Source organism: Diospyros lotus, chromosome 7 (genome assembly GCF_014633365.1).
Source record: "Diospyros lotus cultivar Yz01 chromosome 7, ASM1463336v1, whole genome shotgun sequence".
NCBI lineage: Eukaryota > Viridiplantae > Streptophyta > Magnoliopsida > Ericales > Ebenaceae > Diospyros > Diospyros lotus.
The window spans coordinates 3,605,078-3,628,936 of record NC_068344.1 but is presented as its reverse complement, the minus strand read 5'-3'; the positions used below and the strand labels follow the sequence as shown (position 1 = coordinate 3,628,936).

Here is a 23,859-nt window from a genome sequence, read left to right as displayed (position 1 = left end):
AGAACTAAAGACCTGTTTCCTTGCCCATTACACTCCCTTAAGGCGCCATCAGAAGTCTTTTATGGCTCTGGTTAACGTCAAGTAAAACCAAGGTGAGTCCCTAAGGGATTTTGTGGCTAGGTTTAATGAGGAGGCATTGAGCATCGATGAGTTTGATAAACGGATTGCAATGGTGGCTCTCCAGAATGGCTTGAGGGCAGGGCCATTAGCTCAGTCCTTGGCCAAAACTCCACCTCGTACCTTCATAGAAGTCTTTGCCCGGGCCAATAAGTACACCAATGCTGAAGAGATGATGAAGGTAAAGCGGGCTGAACAACCTGACAGGAAGGAAAGAGAAAAGGAGAGCAAAAATCCAATGGTAGAATAGAAGATGGACTATCGCCCCTCTTGAACCCAAGATTGCTTGGGTTTTGGGCGTGCCCGTGGCAGCCCGGTGAGTTATACTCCCCTCAACACCAGTAGAGCAGAGATTCTACTAGCATTGGAGGATAAGGATTATCTGTGGCGTCCTCCACCGCTGAGGTCTCCACCCAACACTAGAAGCAAAAAGAAGTATTACCGATTCCACCGTGATCACGACCATGTTATAGAGGACTGCATCCAGTTAAAAAAAGAGATTTAGGAGCTTATCAACTAGGGTTACCTTTAAGATTTCGTTGGCCAAGAAGGCGCGAGTTCGGGTAGAGTTGAGTCCAAGTCGGATAATAGGAGAAGGTCTCTTACTCGGGATCGCTTCCGAGAGCAAAGTCGAACACCGCCCCGGAGAGAAGGAAAACAACTTGCTGGGGATGGATGAGCTTCGAGACCTGGCGCAAATTCGACAAGCCGCGTATAATCAATGCATTGCTAGGTATTATAACCGACGAGTCCACGCTAGGAGTTTCATGCCAGGAGATCTTGTACTGTGACGGTTCGACGTGAGTCATCATCGGGATGCGAATAAACTAACTCCGAATTGGGAAGGACTGTACCGGGTGGTGGAATCCTTAAGTCCGAGGCATATCGACTAGAAGACATGGAAGGCAAGCCCTTGAAGCATACTTGGAATGTGCAAAACTTAAGGAAGTTTTATCAATGAGCAAGGGAATTCCTCGAACCTCTTTGTACTCTTTTTACGACTAATGGCAAGACTTCGGATTCTCTCCATCTAATAGCAATTTCACAAAGGACAACACTTCTCCAAAGAAAAATCCAAGGGTCACGAGCCCTAGGCCGTCCCCAAAGGGGGACTAATGGCCATGGAAAAACTCATCCAAGGGTCACGAGCCCTAGGCCATCCTCAAATGTGGACTAATGGCTACGGAATTACTCATCCAAGGGTCACGAGACCTAGGCCATCCCCAAAGGTGGACTAATGGCCACGAAAAAATTCATCCAAGGGTCACGAGCCCTAGGCCGTCCCCAAAGCTGGACTAATGGCCACGGAAAGACTCATCCAAGGGTCACAAGCCCTAGGTCGTCCCAAAAGGTGGACTAATGGCCGGAAGAAACTCAACAACCTCCTTCGCGTGGGAGTGGCAACAATCCAAGGGTCAAGTGCCTTAAGCCGTCCACAAGCCAAAGGTGGACTAATGGCCAGAAAAAATTCAGAGCCCAACACCCTTCTTTGCGTGGGAGTGGCAAAAATTCAAGGGTCAAGTGCCCTAGGCCGTCCACAAGCCGAATGTGGACTAATGGCCAAGAAAAAATTCTAGCCCAACACCCTCCTCCGCAAGAGAATGGCTAAAATCCAAGGTTCACGAGCCCTAGGTCGTCCCCAAAGGTGGACTAATGGCCGAAAAAAATTCAGAGCCCAACACCTTCATTTGCATAGGAGTGGTAAAAATCCAAGGGTCAAGTGCCCTAGGCTGTCAACAAGCCGAATGTGGACTAATGGCCAAGGAAAAATTCTAACCCAATACCCTCCTCCACGAGGGAGTGATTAAAATCCAAGGGTCACGAGCCTTAGGCCGTCCCCAAAGGTGGACTAATGGCCGAAAAAAAATTCAGAGCCCAACACCTTCCTTTGTGTGGGAGTGACAAAAATTCAAGGGTCAAGTACCCTAAGCTGTCAACAAGCCGAATGTGGACTAATGGCTAAGGAAAAATTCTAGCCCAATAACCCTTCTTCGTGAGGGAGTGGCTAAAATTCAAAGGTCACGAGCCCTAGGTCGTCCCCAAAGATGGACTAATGGCTAAGAAAAAAATTCAGAGCCCAACACCCTCCTTCGTGTGGGAGTGGCAAAAATTCAAGGGTCAAGTGCCTTAGGTCGTCCACAAGCCAAATGTGGACTAATGGCTAGAAAAAATTCAAAAGCCCAACATCTTCCTTCGCGTGGGAGTGGCAAAAATCTAAGGGTCAAATGCCCTAGGCCGTCCCCAAATCGAGTGTGGACTAATGGTCGGAAGAAACTCAACACTTTCCTTGGCAAGGGAGTGACGAAAATCCAAAGATCAAGAGTACTAGGCCGTCTCCAAAGTAAAGAACAGAAGTCAGGAAAACCAGGGTTAGGCACGAGCTAAGAGGAGCTCAACAGATGCAATTTAGCTTTGGAAATCTCAAACTACACCTGCGATAAAAAAAAGTCAAAAGAAACAGGTTAGTCAAGTCCAGATTTATCTAATTGTTATTAACAAAAAATATATATATATTAATTGAATAAATAAATAAAAAAAGGGGCAGGAGCCCCAAGGTCGGCCATGGCCGACCTCAACATGCCTATATATATACATTTGCATTATAAAAAACAAAAAGTAATAGCAAAAAAATAAAAGAAAGGAAAGTAGAGGGCAGGAGCCCAAGGGTCGGCCATGGCCAACCCAATATATAGCTATATATATATATATATAAAATAAGAGTGAAGAAAAAGGGGGGCAAGCGCCCCAAAGAGAGGGCAGCCATGGCCGATCTCGGTCAGGCCGGCCCTGGCTGAGGGCGGCTAGGCCAGTCCTAGCCACACCACAGCCATGGCCGAGGCTTAGCTTTGCCTTGGCTGACCTCAGCCAGGCCGAGGGGCTCGGTCTCACTAAGATTTGGCGAGGCCGACCCCAGTCATGGCATACCTTGGCCAGGCAAACCTCTGCCTGGTTGAGGAAAAAGATGCATATAATTAAAAAAAATAAAAAAAAATAAAAACCATATAAATAGAAAAAGAAAAGGAAGAAATACAAAAAAAAAAAAAAAGAGAGAAAAGGGAGAAAAAAATTAACCTCAAGAGTTGGGAGCTTGGCTGTCTCATACTTAAAAATACTCTTGCATATCTCGAAAAAATCTACAGTCAAATAATTTCAGGAATCAGGCTACTCCTTAATCCAGCGTGATTTTTAGCTCAGCTCAAGGAGTGGGGGGCAAGTGATGTGGCATTGCCTAAAATTACAAAAATACCCCTATGCGCTAATAGTCTTGCTCGCCACGTGGGTTGCCCGAGAAACCGACACGTGGCGAGTTAACAATTTGGTGCGAAGTCCGAAAAATCCGGACCGGACCGTGAGACTCTTTCCAACTTAACCGAAGACCTAGGGAGTCGTGCCCGCCCATCTCGGGTACCCCATAAAGGGCCCCGCTTATAAAAAATATAGATTATCACCAGGTATGGACAAGCTCTCTAGTTTTTACATTTATCATTGCCTGCATTTACTCTACTAATTTGAGCGTCGGAGTCCACCCCGAGGGACCCTAGCCCCGTCACTCTGTTGTCTTGCAGGTTCTATCATCGAGGTCTGACATCGCCAAGTCCGAGGCCCGAGGTCCATTTGCAGAGATGACACGTGGTGGTTGGTCCCAAAAACCATCATAAAAAAGAATACATTGTATGTAAATTCTCATTCATCAAAGAATAAGCTGATTGCAGTAGTTAAATCCATTCTACATCTACTTTGCTCTAACTGATCTTCCAATTGCTAATTGTTAGTTACTAACAACCACATAACCTTCTAATCTCTTACCCAACTAATTGTACAGTATAAAGAACAACAAATACAAAACAAGCAAATATATCAATAACACCTATTACTATCCCCCAGTGTTCTAAAAATCGGGCTAGGCGCCCGCCTAGGCGCCGCCTAGCCACCCCGAAATTGCCCTAGTCGGGCCTCCTAGGCGCCGGCCCGAGTAAACGTCCGGCTTGGGCGCCCAGGCGGCGCCTAGTCGACCAGCGCGCCTAGGGCTTTTTAGGGCTTTTTTTGCTAAATCATAAATCGAACCTGTTAGCGTCTCCCCCTCTTCACTCTCTTCTCACCTCAACGTTGCTGCCTCAACGTTGCCAAGCTTCATCGGCCTGCCAGTAGCTCACCATCGTGCTGCGTCTAGTTCCATCCTCGCCGCCAAGCTTTATCGTCACCGCCTCTTATCTGTCGCGTCCTCCTCGTCCTCGTTGCCTCAGCGTCGTCGCCTCCGCCCCCGTCCTCGCCGTCGAGCTCCATCTCCGCCGCGACAAGCTCCATCTCCGTCGACTCGTAACCTCTCTCTCTTCCTCTCTCTCTCTCTCTGTGGGTTGTGCGTTTTTGCTGCGTTTCTGGTTTGTTTTTTATGTTTTTTATTTTTTATTTTATTTCATTTTCTTTTCTATTTATATATAATTATTAGATTTATATTTAATTTTTATTATTAATTATATATATTCTATAATATTTGCAAAAAATCTACTACTTGCTTATAGTATATTGATGTTTTTATTATTGGTTTATGTTGCATTATTAATGCTTTTCAACTTTAATTTAATTAAAATAACATCAAATTACATTACAAAATTTAAAAAATAAATAAAAATAGCAGTTTTCTAGGCTCCGCCTAGGCGCTAGGCCCCAGCTTGGCGCCCGACTAGCGCCTAACGCTTTTTAGAACACTGCTATCCCCCTCAAGATGGACCATGTATATCAAGAATAACCATCTTGGCTAATAATGGAAACAATCGAGAATGTGGTAGAGGCTTAGTGAAGACATCAGCTAGTTGATGCTAACTACTAATAGGGAGAAGTTTAAGAACACCATCACTAATTAAGCTTGTCCTGAACAAAAAGACAATCAAGCTTGATGTGTTTTGTACGCTCATGAAAAATTGAATTAGTAGCTATGTGTATAGTTGCTTGATTATAAAAAAGTAGAATATGAGGAGTAAGAGATGAGACTTGAGAATTCCAGAGAAGCTGAGTGATTCATATAATCTCACTGGCAATAGAAGTAAGGACCCGATACTTAGCTTTAACAGAGGATCTAGAAACAGTGTTCTACTTCTTTGTTCTCCAAGACACCAAGGAGTCGCCTAAAAAAATACAAAAGCCTATAACAGATTTCCTTAAGTCTAAACATGGGCCCCCAAATCACCATCAGAAAAAGTACAAAGTGGAATGGAAGAAGATGCTAAAAGGAATAACCCTTGACTTGGAGATGGCTTCAAATATTGAAGAAGATAATGAGCTGCATCTAAGTGGGGCTATCTAGGTTGGGAAATAGACTGGCTAAGCTTGTGCACAACAAATGTGATATCTAGCTTAGAGATGGTCAAGTATAGGAGATGGCCAATGAGTTTTCTACACAGTAGGATTCTCAATTAACTCCCCCTTAAATGAACATAGTTTGGAATTAAATAGGTAAAAATTAAGGTTGCGTTCTTTTTGTTGTTTTCAAGTCATTTTTAGTTTTTAATTTTCTAAAATAATGAAAATGCGTTCTCTTTGTTGTTTTTAAAAATGCATTTTTGAAAACAAAAAAAAAAAAAAATTGTAAAGAAAACTCAAAACAACAAAAAGTTGTTTTGAGTGTTTTCATTTAAAACAAACTCTAAACTCAAAACACATTTATTTATGTATTTATTCATATTTTACTATTGTAATGGGAAAAAATATTACAAAATTCATTAATTTTAAAATGTATATATATTCTTAATAATATATTAATATTAAATATTTCTAATTTATTGAGTAATTAAATTTTTTTGTATAAAATATTATTAAAAATTTATTTTTAAAATTTCAAAGAGAACGCGTTTTCTAATTTTTTGTTTTCAGAAATAGTTTTTCAAAATAAGAAAAAAACGTGTTTTCAATTTTCTAAAAACAGACAACCAAAACAGAAAACTAAAAATGAATTCAAAACTCAAAACTGAAAATTGAAAATCAAAGAGAACACAGCCTAAACTTCTTGTGATAAAATATTTTGTTACAATAACTATGAAAATTGTCACAACATACTTGTTGTGATGAAAATGTTTGTCTCATATTAGTCACAACAAGTTTATCTTAGTAAGAATATTGTGACAAAACTATGTTTTGTCACAATATCAATAGTTTTATTATGACCAAAAATATTTTATCACTTAAACCAAATTATTATGACAAATTGTTTTGTTGTAAATTTTTTTTGGTCATAGGAGGTACTATTTAGTCACAATAAATCTAAATTTCAGATATAAATCATATGTTTTATTGTGACAAAATGTATCTTGTGACAAAAAGTATTTTGTCAAAACTTAAATAGTAACAAAACTTATTTGACATAATTTTTAATGTGATAAAATTAATTTTCACTTGTTAACTAAATTTACAAAAAAATTTTGTTGCACATTTTATAATGAAAAATAATTTTGTCAATTATTTAATTTTGTGATAATATTTTTTTGACTATAAAAATAGTGATAGAAATATTTTTCAAAATTATTATTCAACAGTAATAAAATATTTTTTTGTCTCAATAGTGACAAAAATATTTGTATCAATAACTCACACAAACGACACATTTTTTTAGTAAGAAAATATTAACAATGATAACATTATTTTTTCACAAAATCATAAGCAACAAAAATATTTTTGTCAAAATTGAAATATTTTTTAAAAATCTAATATTACCCAATATTTTTAGGAATTGTGCCCTTATAATAATTAGTAATAAAATAATTCAAGCAACGAAAGTGAAAATGGCGAGTCAAATAGGAGCAGCATAATGCGAGCAGCATGATGCATGACAAAAATTGGAACTAATATTACTCAATAATTGCAATTACTTTAAATAAGTTAATGGTGTTAAACAATCTAAACAAAAACTAAGACTGCGTTCTTTTTTTTTTTTAATTTTTAGTTTTGAGTTTTGAATTTATTTGAAGTTTTTTGTTTTGTTAGTCTATTTTTAAAAAATTAAAAACGTGTTTTTTTTTGTCATTTTAAAAAATTATTTCTTAAAATAAAAAATTAGAAAACATGATCTTTTTGAAATTTTGAAAATATTTTTTTAATTATATTTTATTCAATAAATTTGATTATTCAATAAATTAAAAATATTTAATTTTAATATATTATTAAAAAATATATATACATTTTAAAGTTAATGAATTTTATAATTTTTTTTCCATTATAATAATAAAATATGAATAAATAAATAAATAAATGTGTTTTGAGTTTTGAATGTGTTTTGGATAAAAACACTTAAAATAATTTTTTGTTGTTTTGAGTTTTCTTTACAATTTGTTTTTTGTTTTTAAAAATGTATTTTTAAAAATAGTAAAAAAAATGTATTTTTATTATTTTAAAAAATTGAAAACTAAAAATAATAAAGAGAATGCAACCTAATATGCTACTTATACTTTCATAAGCTGAAACTAACTCACATAAACTAAATTAACTAAGACAAAATTTAAAATAAAAGAAAATCGTTAGCTTGACAAAATGTCTTTTAAAGAAGGTCCTGTAACCACTAGACTAGAAAACTAGTCGAAGGTATTAATTGTCCAACTCTTTTTGCCAAGGCATGTCTACAATTCAAACAAAAAGAACAATTATAACAAATAAATCAATGCAAACTACTTATATGGTGATAGAGAATAGGGCTGCTTCTCACTTATTACACAACTGACAAGCCATTAGGTGACTTACAGTAGCCTTTGCAAATAAAGAAAGTTATTAACATTTCACAAATATAAAGCATATATCAAAGTAGTCTAACAGTTTTTGAAATGGAAACCAATATATGGTTATACTTACAATTTTTGTAAGCTGGTAATTGTTCTAAGCTAGAATGGAATTAGCCTGTGAATACTGTTTCCACGCAAGTTTATGTAAATGTGCAAGTTAAAACAAGGGATTGAAGATGTGCCCAATCATAGTGACTATCACTTTAACAAACTCAAAAAAGATGCGGTAACATGCCTCAATATTGTCATATAGCGGTAAGTTACCTTAAAAATATTTGTCAGTCAAACAAAATCAACAATATGGCATCTTATTATTCTTACATACAAAAATTGGAACTTCAAAAAAATATGACTTCAAATAAAGTTGAGGATCATTTCAAGAATAAGTATAATAAATAATAAAATAAAGCCAATGAAGAACTCTAGTAAAAACTTACATGCTCTGAAGATTATGCAGTTTGGATATGTCATCTGGCAAGAACCCTCTCCAGCCTTGGTTATCAAGATCACTGACATGGAAACAAGTAATTAGCCAAAATGATAAAAAGAAATTAAGGGAAATGTAGTAAGATAATATATTGGTACTCAAAAAAACCATGTGGTCATCAACCTACTGATAGATACGTGAATCCCATAAATGTATTTGACAAAGAAAGAATTTTAATGATCACATAAAAAGAGAAGACCTATTGCCACAAGAACATGGACTTTGAGGGCCGAACCTGCCCAAATTAATCTTTGTTCTTGTCAGTTGAGATCAGCTAAATGAATCATTTGTCTCCATGAAAGTCACAGTTCAATTACAGCATAATATGTATATATTAATTAGTCTTCCATATCCCCACATGTACATGAACCCTAAATCTTAAAAAATATTAGGGCAAAGTCTTTTAAATCTGAGGCAAATGGGAGCACACTTTTAGAAGATGGCATGGGGACTCACAGCATAACTGATAAGGACATGATGAGAAAGTGTCTCATATTATTTTGAGAAGTGGAGTTACAGGGTTTGCATGCTCACAGCTACAAAAGACCAAGTGAAACTCAGTCCTAATTAGGTGAAGTGGCTTTTGTTGTTTACTACCATTTCATTTACATTAACAATTGATAACTGACCCTTTTTTCCAACCCCAATCTAACATGGTAAATCTGGTATTTCCACTTGTCCTGTCAAACCAATTTTCTGAAAAATCAGCAATTTGACATACAAAGGAGGAGCAATATTGTTTCTATGAAGCAGACTGATACATTACTCAATTGGATCGTAAAGCAGGAAGGGCCAAGCTGAGAAAGTTGCAAAATTAATTATGAAATAGTAACCATGCTGCCAACACCATGCACTAAGGATAAGGGATGAGAGTACACTGGAAGCAAGTGAATCCAGAAGACTAGGGATATAAACTCTGTATGGTCTTATTCTATAGTATAATTAAGTGTATTTTAGTGAATGAAAAATGCCCTTTTTTTTTAAATTTTTGGATGCTAATTGAATAGAACAACTTTTACACCTGTAAAGAAATCTTTAGATCATATGAAAACTTCTATATCATATATTAAAATCAAGCTGAAATATTTGAAGCATGTTACTGAAAGGAAAACCAATTGCATGGTCAAACATGACACAAGACAAGATGACAAAAAAATGGAGAGAATAAGGAAATACAACGAGACAGAGGTGACATGAAGCATAAGATAAAGTATGAACAGTCAAATAGAATTATTTTGATGGGAAAAATTGAACTAAAAAGCATGAATGCATAACAAGATGATAAAGAAATGGAGATAATGATCACAAAAATACAATGAGATTAATGTGAGAAGAAACATAAGATAAAGTAGAACAGTCCGTCAATGACCCATTTGTTGCTCATTCTGTCATATTGACAATCTACTCCAGTCCACAAAAAGTGAGGATTGAGAAAGTGAAACCATGAATCCCAAAGTCACCAGATAAATGGGCTGTTGGAAAGTGAGTGTGTGTGGGAAGTCCCACCAGTAGTCCCACATTGGTGGGACAGAGAGTCTTGTGATGGGTCTTTAAACCCCTCCTCATTAGTTGGGTTTGGGCCGAAGGGGCACCCTAAGTTTTGTGAGCGGCGAACCCTACGCCACGCGTTCTGACGCCGTACGTCTGGGTTAATAAATAATATTTTTATTAAAAATTTATTAATAATTATTTTATTTTTTTTTATTTGCTGTGTTTAATATTTTCTTTACTGTTCAGGCGACGGTTGGCGTTTGGTCTCCAAGCGTGTGGCTCTCTGGTTGCCCAATTAAAGCTGGAATTAAATTTGTTTATTGTCGTGTTTAATTTTGTGATTGATTTCGACCTTTCAGTTCGCGGATCCGTGGCTTTATATAGCTTCTTGATCTGCAGTGTTGAGACAGAGCAAATACAACAAGTTTCCTCCTCTCTTGTTTACAGTTTTCTGGCGTCTTCCTGAGAGCAAACTGTCTGCCGAGTTCTGCCTCTCCGGTTGGTCGTGGTCACCGTTCCGCCGGAATCAGACGTTGTATCCTGCTGAGACAGGTCGCCAAGTCTGCCAGTGACCGAAGCAGGGCGTCTTCTATCTTCAGGACAGCGATCCGGCGTGCCTCGTCTGCTATCATTCCAGTTCACTGTGTTAGCCGTTTTCTTGTTTGCGCCACTTTTTGCAATTGTTTTGTTGGTATTTGATTCAGTAGCATACAAGTTTCTTCCATACTCTGTGTACTGTTGCTTGTAAAATTCCGTGAACTGCACTTGATTTACTGTATTGTGGCTGTAACATTTCGTATCTGTTTATCTCTACTGTTCTAACGTTCTGAAGACAGAATTGTAAAAAGAGAATATAAAAACATGTGCTAGCCGTGTAAGTAAGATATATATATGTATACATGCTCTCATGGTGGAGTGGTGTTACTTACATACACACGTATATACATCTAAAGTAATATCCTGCTGGGATTTGGTGTTCATGGTGTCACACATCCTTAGTTACATATTGTGATGTCCAGCAAATCCATATGTGCATTAAATGCATATATATATATATATATAACTTATTGTTGTTGCTAGTCTTATTACTATACACATATAAATATGCATATAGCATGAGATAATTGGTGACATTATAGCTCATTGGTTATAATTATCTCTCATATATCTTGCCTTAAGCTACTGTTAATTACTCTTTTATAATTTACATAGTGATATTGGCATAATCATTGACTTTGTTATTTTATATATAGATTGAAATTACTACTTTAAAGAATGGCTGCCTCTACCCCTAATCCCAACACCATCGCTGCTAATGTGAATGCTGCCGATGCCTTTGCATCCACACCTGTAGTGGTTACGGCGTCTGTCGTGGGTGGTGTCACCAAGATGACCCCACATGCGGAAAAAACCCACCAGTTTAATGGTGAGGACTAAGAGGTGGCAATAAAAGATGGTCTTCTATCAGACCACTTTGAACCTCGCTCATATCCTGAAAGAGGAGTGCTCAGTCACCCCAAAGAACCCCACTTTGGAGGAGGTTGCTGCCAAGGATGCATGGATGCACATGGACTTCTTGTGCCATAACTATATACTGAGTGCATTAGCAGATCCTCTCTATAATGTCTACTGAACTGCATATCCTTCAGCCAGGCAATTATGGGAGGCATTGGACAAGAAGTACAAGCTTGAGGATGCTGGAACGAAGAAATTCCTCGTGGGGAAGTTTCTCAACTACAAGATGGTCGATTCCAAATTGGTAGTCAACTAGTTGGAGGAGCAAATCATCATCAGCGATTTGCACCGTGAAGGAATGGTCATCAATGAACCATTCCAAGTGGCTATAGTGATTGAGAAGTTACTACCTTCTTGGAAGAACTTCAAGAACTATCTGAAGCACAAGAGGAAGAAGTTGTCGATGGAAGATCTGGCTGTCAGACTCTGAATTAAAGAAGACAACCAAAATGGAGAGAAGGCCTCAAATCAATATTCCATACGAGACAATATAGCTGAAGCTCAATGGCCACAAGTTAAGAAGCAACAACCAAAGAAGAAGAGTGGACCACTAGGTCCAAAGAGTACTACCATTAATAAACGCATCCAAGGTAATTGTTGGGTGTGTGGGAAGATAGGTCACTAAGATGCCGACTGCAGGCACAAGAAGGGACCAAGCCATGGAAATAACCAGCGAAAGGCCAAGACTAATCAGGCCAATATGATGGATGTTAACGATCTGGTGGCAGTCGTTTTGATGTCTGTATGATGGCAGATGTCGAAGGTTGGTGGATTGATACTGACATCTGTGGGGACATAAGTAATATCCGAGAACTTTGGGTAATTGAGAAATAAGTATTTAATTAGAAAAATGGGATTTGAGGAAAATAGGTATCAGAATGACCCAATAGATTGACTGAATCGACTGTAAGGAATATCCTAGAGCCGAGATGCCTAAAGAAAATGATATGGCAATGTCGAGTACTTCAAGGAATGATTTATGGCATCGAAAGAAATTGGATTAGAAATAGTTTTCGGTATAGCTAAAAATGCATCTACGGGATAGGCTGTAAAACTGAATTATTGTAGGTGGTTTCCGAAAAGTCAATGGAACCTTGAAGAAGTTCATATTTGGCATGTAGAGCAACCCTTCAGTGGTTTTTGGAAGAAATGAATGGGTTTGCGACCAAAACAAAGATTCGGACCAAAGTACAGTTTTTTGAATTCACCGAAGGAAGGTCAAGATGGAAACTTTTTGGAATCTTTTGAGAAGGAATGAAAGTTTTTAGGACTTGGGGGATGTTTTGGAAATTATGGAAAGTTCAGAGGCTTTGTGAAAATGGGCCAAGGCATAAGAGACAAAAATAAATGGGGTAAAAGTGCAAATTAGCAAAGTTGAAGCTGAAAGCTTCTTGCCATGGATGACTAGCAGCTTCTAGTCATCGAACAGCCATATCTGAGCCATGGGATTGCACGAGGGTTGGTCGGGGATGCTTGAGGATCAAGCTTGGGCCGACAACAACCACGAGGATGGCTGGAATTTGGGAAGCAATGCAAAGTCATCATTGCAGTCGATTTTTGTAGCAAATAGGTCGATCCAGGGGCGGTAGAGGCTTTGGAGAAGTCTGATTGAGCACCCTTAAGCGTTTGGAGGCTCGGGTTGCCTATAAATAGAAATAGCCGAAACCTTTAAGAAAATTAATTTGTTAGATCCGTGAGTTTGTGAATAAATTGGGAGAATTGGATAAAGGGATTTTGTTGCCCATGTCCTAAGCTTCATTTCTATGCAATTTGGGCCATTTTGCTTGAGAGATGAGTGAGATCCGAAACCTCATCGAAAAAATGAGCTTTGTCGAAAAACAAGATTGAGCAATCTGAAAATGGCTTAGTTTGAGGGATTTTAAGGTATTATCCCGTAGAGGGCGAAAAGACGAAGCCATAGATTCAAACGAGGGGTCAATTGGAGATCGGATGAAGGAGTTATTGCTGAAAAACCAGTGGCAGCCGTTGGATCTCGCGAAGAAGATGACCGGCGCATGTGGGACACGTGCCAGTTGGGCCCCACGACTGGAGGCGTGTGAGCCAAATTTTTTGGTTGAGTGAGGGCACGTCCAAGCTCCAAAAATTGTGAAAAAAATTACTAAATTCCTCTAAAATCAAGATCTAAAGGGTTATGCAAAAAAAATTAGATTTAGACTTCCCGGTGTCTCGATTTTAGCATGAAAGAGCCTCGTTTTGCATGAAAACGCACCATTCGGGTAAGTTCAGTAATTTCCTCTTGAAGTTCATAGGTCATTATGATTTGTTGTGAAGACATATTGGAGGAAATAGCTTGAGAAATATTTATTTAGATTTTTAGAGGCAAAAATAGAGGAAAAATGGAGAAAATGGAGAAATTGTGAGAAAAATAGGTTTTTGATGATTATATGTTGATTAGGGTGCCTTGAGGATTAAAGTGATGTGATTTGTGCAACTTTTGAGTTTGGCACGAAATTTGAGGTCGGGTACGCAAACAAAGGCGGTGCGTGTTTTTCAAGGTATCCTGAATTTTGTCAAAGGTAAGAGTTTCTACCTGCATAAAACTTAGTTTTGATTTGTGAGTTTTCTACCCTCATAAAATTCAGTTTGATTCTATCTTAAACTTGATTTGATCCATGCAAATGTTTTGTTGCATATGAACGGTTTTAACCTGTGATGGTTGTTTTGATACGAATTTGTCCCGAAATGTTTTATGCATGTGCATTGAATTTTGTGCGATAAATTATGTACATGAAATGTTGTTTATGCATCGAGTTATGTTTTGTGGCATTGCCGTGTTTTTATGGGATGTCAACCTAGGGATGTTGCCCCGATAGTGTAGCCGTATTTCCCCAAGTGTGTTTATCAGACAAGGGTATCTCGGGCTATGTGTTGGGATGATCGCCTTAGTTTCCATGCCGGGCTTGGTGGAGGGAAGTTACACTAGGGTAACGGGTTGTACATATGGGATGAGATGTCAACTTATGATGTGACACTTGAAGTGACAACACTGGGGAAGCGTGCCAAGGGAAAATACCCACTTGTGACGAGGGTTGTGAGTGAACACCACCCCAGATGCCTTGCGTGGTAGTATTATTTTCGAGGTGGATGTGGATTCCTAGGATGGTGTTAATCATTATTTGGCCAGGATTGATGTTGATAGTGCTTCGTAAGCTTCTGACTGGGAATGTAATGATGACGAGGTGATTCCAGGGGTTCATGCATTGACGTTGCTCCCTCTTAAGCTAGGATTGTGTTGTGCCAATGTGTCAATGTTCTTGTGTTGCCTTTAGAGAGATTGCATTTTTCCCGGTTAGAGTTAAGTGCTGGGTGGGTTTCTCTTGGGCTAGGTTTTGTCGTGATTTTTTGTTGTTTCGTGTCTTGCATACATTTATGAAAATATTTTTGAATTTTCACTTAGATGATTCAACATCTAATTTTTGAACTTTTATCCCTGGAATATTCAATGTTCCAGATGAAGGCAGCGGTGCAAAAGGGAAAGGAATTGTCGAGGATTGACGGTAACTTGTAGGTGGATTGTAGCATGTATTTTGGATTATATGCTTTCATTTTGATGATGTCATGTTAGACGATGGTACGGTTTTGGATATTATATATGAGATGATTTCAGATTATGTACCACATCAGGTTTCGATCTAACTTCCGCATTTATTTTATGATGATATTACCTATCTTAGCTTGACGATTGTAAGTTTGATGTGCTGAGAAGGTAATCGGGATTGTCGGGGAAGCTATGGATTTAAGTGTTGTGTAGTGGAAGTGCATGTCTAGGAAAGTTCTGTCTAAGGAAAGACTTGGTATTTAAGTATGTCTCATGTGACCCACTTCTCTTTTCTGGGAACTTACTTGATGTACTATTCACGTACAGACGCTATATTATATATTTATGGAAAAAAATATATCCCCAAAATCCATGATGATATTTTTTGCATTTATAACACCCCTCGACTAGAGTGGGGTGTTACAGTTGGTATCAAAGCTTAAGTTTATTAGAATCCTTAAGTGACTATGATATAGTTGGTATCAGAGCTGAAGATTTGGAGACTTAGGAAAAATCTGATTTGGAGTTTTAAGTGACTCTAATATAGTTGATATTAGAGCTTAACCCTATTTGGAGATTAGGGAATATCAATTTGGAGATTTAAGTAGCTCGGTTACAGTTAGTACCGGAGCGAATGTTTATTTGGAGACTTAGCAAAACCCTAATTAGAGACTCAAGGGTACTAATGGGATTTGAGAATGATTGAATTGAGAATAATTCGGAATAGATCGAGGATCCTAAGGAACGAGAAAACTTAGGATATTTCGGTCAATGTTTTGAGAATAGAATTTGGAGATTTTGATGTTTGACTTTGATGATGGATAGTGGGATATGGATCTCGAAATTGGTGAAATTGGGACTGAGGTAAAGTTACCTCGAGGAAGTACATTGGGTTTATTTTCAACTTGGAAGATGGATATGGTCGAGGTATAGCCTTGAATTTCGTAAATGTTTTGAGATTAGAAATTCTTTTCAGTTCATGATTTGGGAGATATGTATAGTTTACCCCTAAGACGGTAGTGTAGAAGCCGAAAATCGTTAGCAAGGTTAAGGTTGCATCTGAAGTGAGTTTGGCGATGATTAAGAAAGAGTTTTATTTTTTAGATAGTGAATGCTTAGGAAACATATCACAATAGGCTTCGTATCAAGATGGATTGTAAGATGGTGGTTCGTTATTGTTGAGTTGTGTGATTGTGATGTTTGGCATTTCAGGTTAGGGCATGTCAATTATCGTTCGTTACAAGAATGATAAATTTGGGACTATTGCTTAACTTCAGTATTGACAAAGGACACAAATGCTAGGTTTGTGTTGAGTCAAAGTTTATGAGAAATCCATTTCCATCTGTGGAAAGGAATAGTGAATTACTTAACTTAATTCACAGTGATGTTTGTGACATGAAGAGTACTCCCATTAGAGGTGGAAAGAACTATTTTGTCATGCTTATTAATGATTATAGTAAATATTGCTATGTATATTTACTACGTAGTAAGGATGAGACCTTTGATGTTTTCAAAATATATAAGGCAGAAGTTGAGAATCAACTTGAAAGAAAGATAAAGGTGCTAAGGTCAGATAGAGGTGGTGAATATAAATCATCGTCGCTATTTGAATTCTGTGCAATGCATGAGATAATCCATCAAACCACAACACTTTATACACCTCAACAGAATGGTGTAGCTGAAAGAAAAAACCAAATTCTAAAAGACATGGTTAATTGCATGTTAAATAGTTCCGGTTTATCCCATAACTTGTGGGGGGAAGCTTTGCTCACAACAAACTTTATATTAAATAGAATTCCACATAAGAAGACGGATAAGTCTCCTAATGAAGTGTGGAATCAGAAACAACCTTCCTATAAAATTTTGAAAGCGTAGGGGTGTTTGGCGAAGGTGCAAGTTCCTTTATCAAAAAGGATAAAACTTGGACCAAAAATTGTTGACTGTGTTTTTATTGGTGGCTATGCATTACGTAATGCTGCTTATAGATTCCTGGTAATAAAGTCAAAAATACCTGATATCCATGCCAATACTGTTATGGAATCTATTGAAGTTGAGTTCTTTGAGAACATCTTTCCTTTTAAGGGAGTATGGCATGAGGATGGTGGTTCCAAGAGGAAATATGAGGTGAGCTCTTTAAAAGGTCAAGGTGATCAGGACTCTGACATCGAACCTAGGCGAAGCAAGAGAGTTAAGATGGCTACTTCCTTTGGGCCAGATTTTTTTTACTTATATGGTCGAGGAAGAGCCTCAAACTTTTAGTGAAGCAATGTCATCATCAGATGCTCCATATTAGAGAGAAGCAATCAACAGTGAGATTGAATCCATTATGCAGAATAATACTTGGATACTAGTTAACTTACTTCCCGGTAGTAAACCCATTGGGTGCAAATGGATATTCAAAAAAAAATTGAAGGTTGATGACAGTATTGATAAATATAAAGCTCGATTGGTAGTTAAAGGCTATCGACAAAAAAAGGGAAAGACTTCTTCGATTCCTATTCTCCAGTGACGAGGATCATATCTATAAGGATGTTGATAGCTATTGCAGCTTTATACAATTTGGAAATCCATCAAATGAATGTAAAGGCTGCATTTTTGAATGGGGATTTGGAAGAAGAAGTCTATATGGAACAACCTAAAGGGTTTGTAGTAAAGGGACATGAGAAAAAAGTATGTAAACTTATTAAGTCTCTTTATGGGTTAAAACAGGTGCCTAAACAATGGCATGAGAAATTTTATCACACTATGTTATCAAATGGATTTAAGATAAATGAGTGTGACAAATGTGTTTATGTGAAAATCATAGACCACGAATGTGTCATTGTGTGCTTGTATGTGGGTGACATTGATTTTGGGCACTAACAAAAGTGTCATAGCATACACAAAGAAGATGTTGAATTCTAATTTCGACATGAAAGACATGGGTCTGGCTGATGTTATCCTTGGAATTAGAATAACAAGGAATTCTGAAGGGTATATACGTTCTCAGTCTCATTATATAGAGAAAGTGTTGAGAAGGTTTGGTCACTTTGAGAGTAAGCCAGCAGTTACTCCATTTGACCCAAATTCTAGATTAAAGAAAAATAGTGGTGAAGGTGTATCTGCTCTAGAATATGCTAGAGTCATTGGGTGTCTGATGTACATCATGAATTATACAAGGCCTGATATTTCCTACCTGATAGGAAGGCTAGCCCGATATATGAGAAATCCTGGCCATGACCACTAGAGTGCGCTAGTCAGGGTACTAAGGTACTTGAAATACACTCTTGATTATGGGTTACACTATACAAGCTATCCACCTGTTCTGGAAGGATTTAGTGACACTAACTGGATATAAGATAGTTTGGAGACTAAGTCAACTAGTGGGTATATATTTACCTTGGGTGGTGCTGTAGTGTCATGGAAGTCTACAAAACAGACATGTATAGCACGATCTACTATGAAGTCGGAGTTTATATCTCTAGACAAAGCTGGTGAAGAAGCAAAATGGCTTCGACATTTTCTCGAAGACATTCCATTATGGCTGAAGCCCATTATTGCATTTGTATCTACTATGACAACTTAGCTGCATCAATGCGAGCTAAGAACAATGTGTATAATGGGAAGTCAAGGCATATAAGGCACATGCATAATTCAATAAGGCTGCTCACCAATGGAATAATCTCCATTGATTATGTGAAATCTAAAGAAAACTTGGCTGATTCTTTGACTAAAGGAGTGACAAGAGAGCAAGTCAAGACTCTCTCAAAGGGAATGGGGCTAAAGCCTTTGAAATGAATTTTGTGGTGGTAACCTAACCTAGCTAATTGGAGATCCCAAGATCTAGGTTAAATAGGTCAACTAGCTAGAAAATTCATAGCGTACACATTTGAACTTTCAATTCTTTCCCCTTTCTCTATAAATAGAGTGTGTCATATCGAAGTTAAGGGGAGATTGACATCTTGATACAAGAGGAGTAGTGGCAGGGTACTCTTAGTCAATGCTTTCCTATATGAGAGTAGAAATGGGGTCGCTTCTATGAGATCTATTCAACGGCTTGTGTTCTCTAAAGCTCTCTTGAATTCGGGATATTGTCCAGGACCAAAATGGACACAAACGTATAGAATTCAACGAAAGGACAAGACAAGTGGTGTGTGATATCTATTGTCTCAATTTACCACAAGAAGGATACTTCAAGAGCTGCTCTTACTATTTCTTCAGTAAGCTCGATAGATACTCACTAAGAAAGGTTCAAGTCTAAAAGACATCTAGTCTGGTGTATAACTTGTCTGTTTGCTCTCATTGGCATCGTGATTTTAATTTGTTTTCGCACACACACTCATGTGGGGGATTGTTGGAAAGTGAGTGTGTGTGTGTGTGTGGGTAATCCCACATTGGCGGGACAAAGAGTTTTGTGATGGGTCTTTAAACCCCTCCTCACTAGTTGGGTTTGGGCCCTAAAGGGCACCCAAGTTTTGTGAGCAGGCGAACCTCTATGCCCACGCACGTGCCGCCGCCATCGTTCGTCCGGTCGGTCGGACAGGCGGGTGGGTCAAGTCAATAAATAATATTTTTTATTAAAAATTCATTAATAATTATTCTATTATTATTTTTTATTTGCTGTATTTAATATTTTCTTTACTGTTCAGGCGACGTTTAGCGTTTGATCTTCCAATGTATGGCTCTCTGGTTGCCTAATTAAAGCTGGAATTAAATTTGTTTATTGTCGTGTTTAATTTTGTGATTGATTTCGACCTTTCAGTTCGTGGATCCGTGGCTATATATAGCTTCTTGATCTGCAGTGTTGAGACAGAGCAAATACTGCAGAGACAGAGCAAATACAGCGAGTTTCCTCCTCTCTTGTTTACAGTTTTCTGGAGTCTTCCTGAGAGCAAACTGTCCGCTGAGTTCTGCCTTTTCGGTTGGTCGTGGTCACCGTTTTGACAGAACCAGACATTGTATCCTGCTGAGATAGGTCGCCACGTCTGCCAGTAACCAAAGCAGGGCATCTTCTGTCCTCAAGACAGCGTTTCGGCGTGCCTCTTTTGCTATCATTCCAGTTCACTGTGTTAGCCGTTTTCTGGTTTGCGCCACTTTCTGCAATTGTTTTGTTGGTATTTGATTCCGTAGCATACAAGTTTCTTCCATACTCTATCTACTATTGCTTGTAAGATTCCGTGAACTGCACTTGATTTATTGTATTGTGGTTGTAACATTTTGTATCCGTTTATCTCTACTATTTTAACATGGGCAACTTTGAATTAACACCCATTCACAAAAAAGCTTAAAAATGTCATCAAAAAATCCAAAAATAATAATATTCTGTAAAAGTTCATTTGATCAATGTATATAGTATTCAAAATGACCTCGTTACGGGGGGAATGTCGAGATGCTAAGAATTAAAATCAAGCACCGATCTGCTCATCAAACCAGAAGAAGGAAAAAATCACAAACCCACTACAAGCCGATCTGGTCATCAAACCCATGCAAGAAAAATAAGCACGAATCAGAGCTGTCTAATTGATGACTGAAAGTATCATCCTGTGTCACATAATTCCATAAAACGATAACATGTTAAACATTTTATCAGCCTTGAATGAAAATTTTCAGGACTTGCTTTGCAGATACACTCACGGGTGAGAGTTGGCATAACTAAGGCTAAGGCAGTGAGGAAACGGTGGCAGCGGTGGGTTGGAGACGGTGAAGGGAGGCGCGGTGGCGTTGAGTCAGCGAGGAGGCAGCATTGATGTGGCGACGACAATGGGCTGGGAGAGAGGATGAGAGAGAGAGTATTGGAAGGGACATGAAGGATTTTTTTTTTTTTTTTGGGGGGGGGGGGGGGGGATTTACAATGGAAAAAGGCGGATAATATATTATATATTATAAATTTAATCTAATAATTATAATAAATTAGTTTGATATATTGTATTTTTTAAAATATTTTAATAATTTTTAATATATTATGTTATCAATAAATATCATTTAATAAATATATTCGTGTATTTGTAAAAAAATATAATTATTTTAGGGATTAGTTATATAAATGTTAGATAAATCTTAATAATTGTGATAGCCCGTTTGTTCTTTTTTTTCAATAACATTTGGCATGTGGATTTTTCATATATTTTTTTTTCAAGATCAATTATGCCTCAAATCACATCAACACCTATACGTATATGTAGAGGATCACCATCAACTATATACATTAGGAATTTCTTGACATGCCTTTAGGCCACTTCAGAGTTTTACGGAAGCAAAATCGTAACCTAAATAGATATTGAAATGACAGATAATGTCTTAAAAGTACAATACATTATCCAAACCAACAATTAAAATACAATATCCAAAATAACAACAATATTAAAACCATAATCCCTAAAGGAAACATTAAGCCTCAGCCACGCCCTTGCCCTTATCGTTGCTTGATTCACCTGGAATGTCGAATATTCTAGGGATAATGTCCGAATTAGAAGATGAATCTTCTAAGTAAGGGTTTCAAAATGAATTTTCATGTATGATGCAATAATAATGTTAAAGAAATGCCCTAAAGCTATACACGACGTCATTTATCCCCGACACGACACCCTTAGACAGTCAACCCGACAATCCACACACACGACACAAGATACCCTAAGGACATTCCGTGTAACACCCCGCTTCTCTGGGCACATTATCACTTGGGAAATTTCGAGATAATTTCTTTTTCTTTAAACTATACTCGTATGCATAACATAATCATTCCAAAATCCCAAAATTTTCATTTACCTATCTAGGTAATACATCAATAGCGGAAGCAAGAATCGAACCTAACATAACAACATGACCTTTAATCAAATAACATCTCTTGATTTCTTTCCCATTAAGACCCCAATACAACAAGGGAACTATAAGCTTCTCATTACAACTAACACATTCAAATCCTCATGACATGAAACATAAACTACATGACCATTCTCAAATGAGGAGTTAATACAATACTAGGCATTAATAAAGATGTACGTTTCTCAACATGACTTTTACATAACCATAACAACATGACATAATAAAATGCAAGATTGACCTACTCGTACATTCAACATCGTGCATCGTTTCATTTCATTGTTCATCTTATCACTTTCCATGCCATCACTGCAAACATTAACTGGAACGTTGAATGTTCCAAGGGGCATCCCCCAAGTTAGATGCTGAAACCATCTAAATAAGGTGCAACATTCGTGTGTGCAAATGAAAAATGCATTCATGTGCTAGGCCATGCTTGAAGGCATTCCTTTCCTTAGGCCATGCCTGAAGGCATCCCTTTCCTTAGGTTTGAGTTGACAGACATTTCCACCCCTTTGCTTACCACTCTCCATTTTCCAGCCGCCATCCCGTCCGAGGTGTATGGGGGCACCCTTGGAGAGCAGCATGCCTGCCCAAAATCCCAAACCCTCGTAGTATGCGATGCATGACAAGGATATAATCATGACATATGCACATTTCAACAACACCACATGATATGCAGCCTGAATGAGTTATAGCATAACAAGGATTGACAACATGATGGAACTTTTATGTAAAAACTGAATTCGTTTAGAATGAAACACTTACCTTAACAACATTTGCTTTAGCCTCGAAAGGCGTGTTAGCCTTGAAATACGTGCCAACCATCTTTTCACGTAATTCCTCTAGATCCATGACCAACGTACATATAGATCGTGCGGAAATCACACACCTTTCTCTAGCTTTTCAGGCCTACTTGATATTACCTAGATGTAACCACACAAAAACCCAGCCAAATCGAAAATTAAACCAAGGCCTATGCTTTTGCCATTCACAGCCAAAACCACGCACCGAAAATTTCTTAACAACCTCAACCAAGACTCAATCCAACCAATGTTTAATCTCACAAACATCTATCCAACATTACCTCTGGAAATGTAAATAACTCAAAACAAATAATTCCATATACCTTAACAATTTGGAAGAGAATTCTGACAAGACGAGCACATTGACGTTGTCTCTTTAGCTACAAAATCTTACGCTCAAACTGCATTTCTAAGCTTCAGGCACGCTCCCCGTTCCCCAAAATAAATTCCAAGATTTTTCCTTATTTTTTGGGACTTTTTTGACATTTTGTTTTCCATTTTTTCTCCTATTTTCCAATTTTTTCTCTTTTTTTTCTTTTCCTTTTTTTCTTTCTTATTTTTCTTCTCCTCATTCCCTCATCTTCTTCCTGGCATCCGATCGCTGCTCAAGCCTGCCACTGGCTTTCGTCGGCAATTAGCCACTGCCAGCTTCGCCATTCGTCGTACAACCGCCTCCGGCGGCCATAGCTACCATTTCCTCCAGCTCCAGTCGCTACTATCGCGCCTTCAAGCCGTTGTAACCCAGTCAGCCACCATTGCCACTTCCAGCTGCCCTTAACCACCTTTGCTGGCTACTCTTAGCCACCCCACGACCCAAACGGCCCTCCTTCAATTGCTCACCGTCGCACCCAGCTGCAATAGTGGCTTCGAAGCCCCTATATTAGATTTTGAGAGAGAAAACCCTAGGGGGAAGAAGATGTATTATTATTCAACCCAAAATGAAACTGATTACAATGTTTTATATTTATACTAAATTGACATACTAAAGCTAATACTAAAATGACATCACTAATAAACACACTCTAATACTCCACTGTCAAGCTGTACATCTACAGTGTGATATTACATGTACAACAAAAACAAACTAAGAAGAACAATAACTGAAGAACAAAACAACAACAACAACAAGAACCGCAACAGCCATGAACAATGAAACACACCAATGAGTAGATCTGATAAACACATCGAAAATCGAAACTGATAACAATGGGCTGGAATGGATATCAACAACCAAACAGCTCCGGCAAGAAAGTAACGGCGACAAATCTTAAAGCGGCAAAATGAAAGCGGTAGCTATTCTTATTTTGAGCAGATTTGGAAATG

General features: G+C 38.0%; 1 protein-coding gene across 1 annotated transcript; it reads left to right on the top strand.

Moving 5' to 3' along the window:
* The first annotated feature begins 788 nt into the window (after nucleotides 1–788).
* LOC127806366 (uncharacterized) lies at nucleotides 789–20,133 on the top strand. The gene is made up of 3 exons (XM_052343600.1): nucleotides 789–850; nucleotides 10,269–10,549; nucleotides 19,674–20,133. Exons 1-3 carry the CDS (start codon nucleotides 789–791, stop codon nucleotides 19,853–19,855), a joined length of 525 nt encoding a protein of 174 aa, XP_052199560.1. The 3' UTR covers nucleotides 19,856–20,133.
* Nucleotides 20,134–23,859: the final 3,726 nt, after the last annotated feature.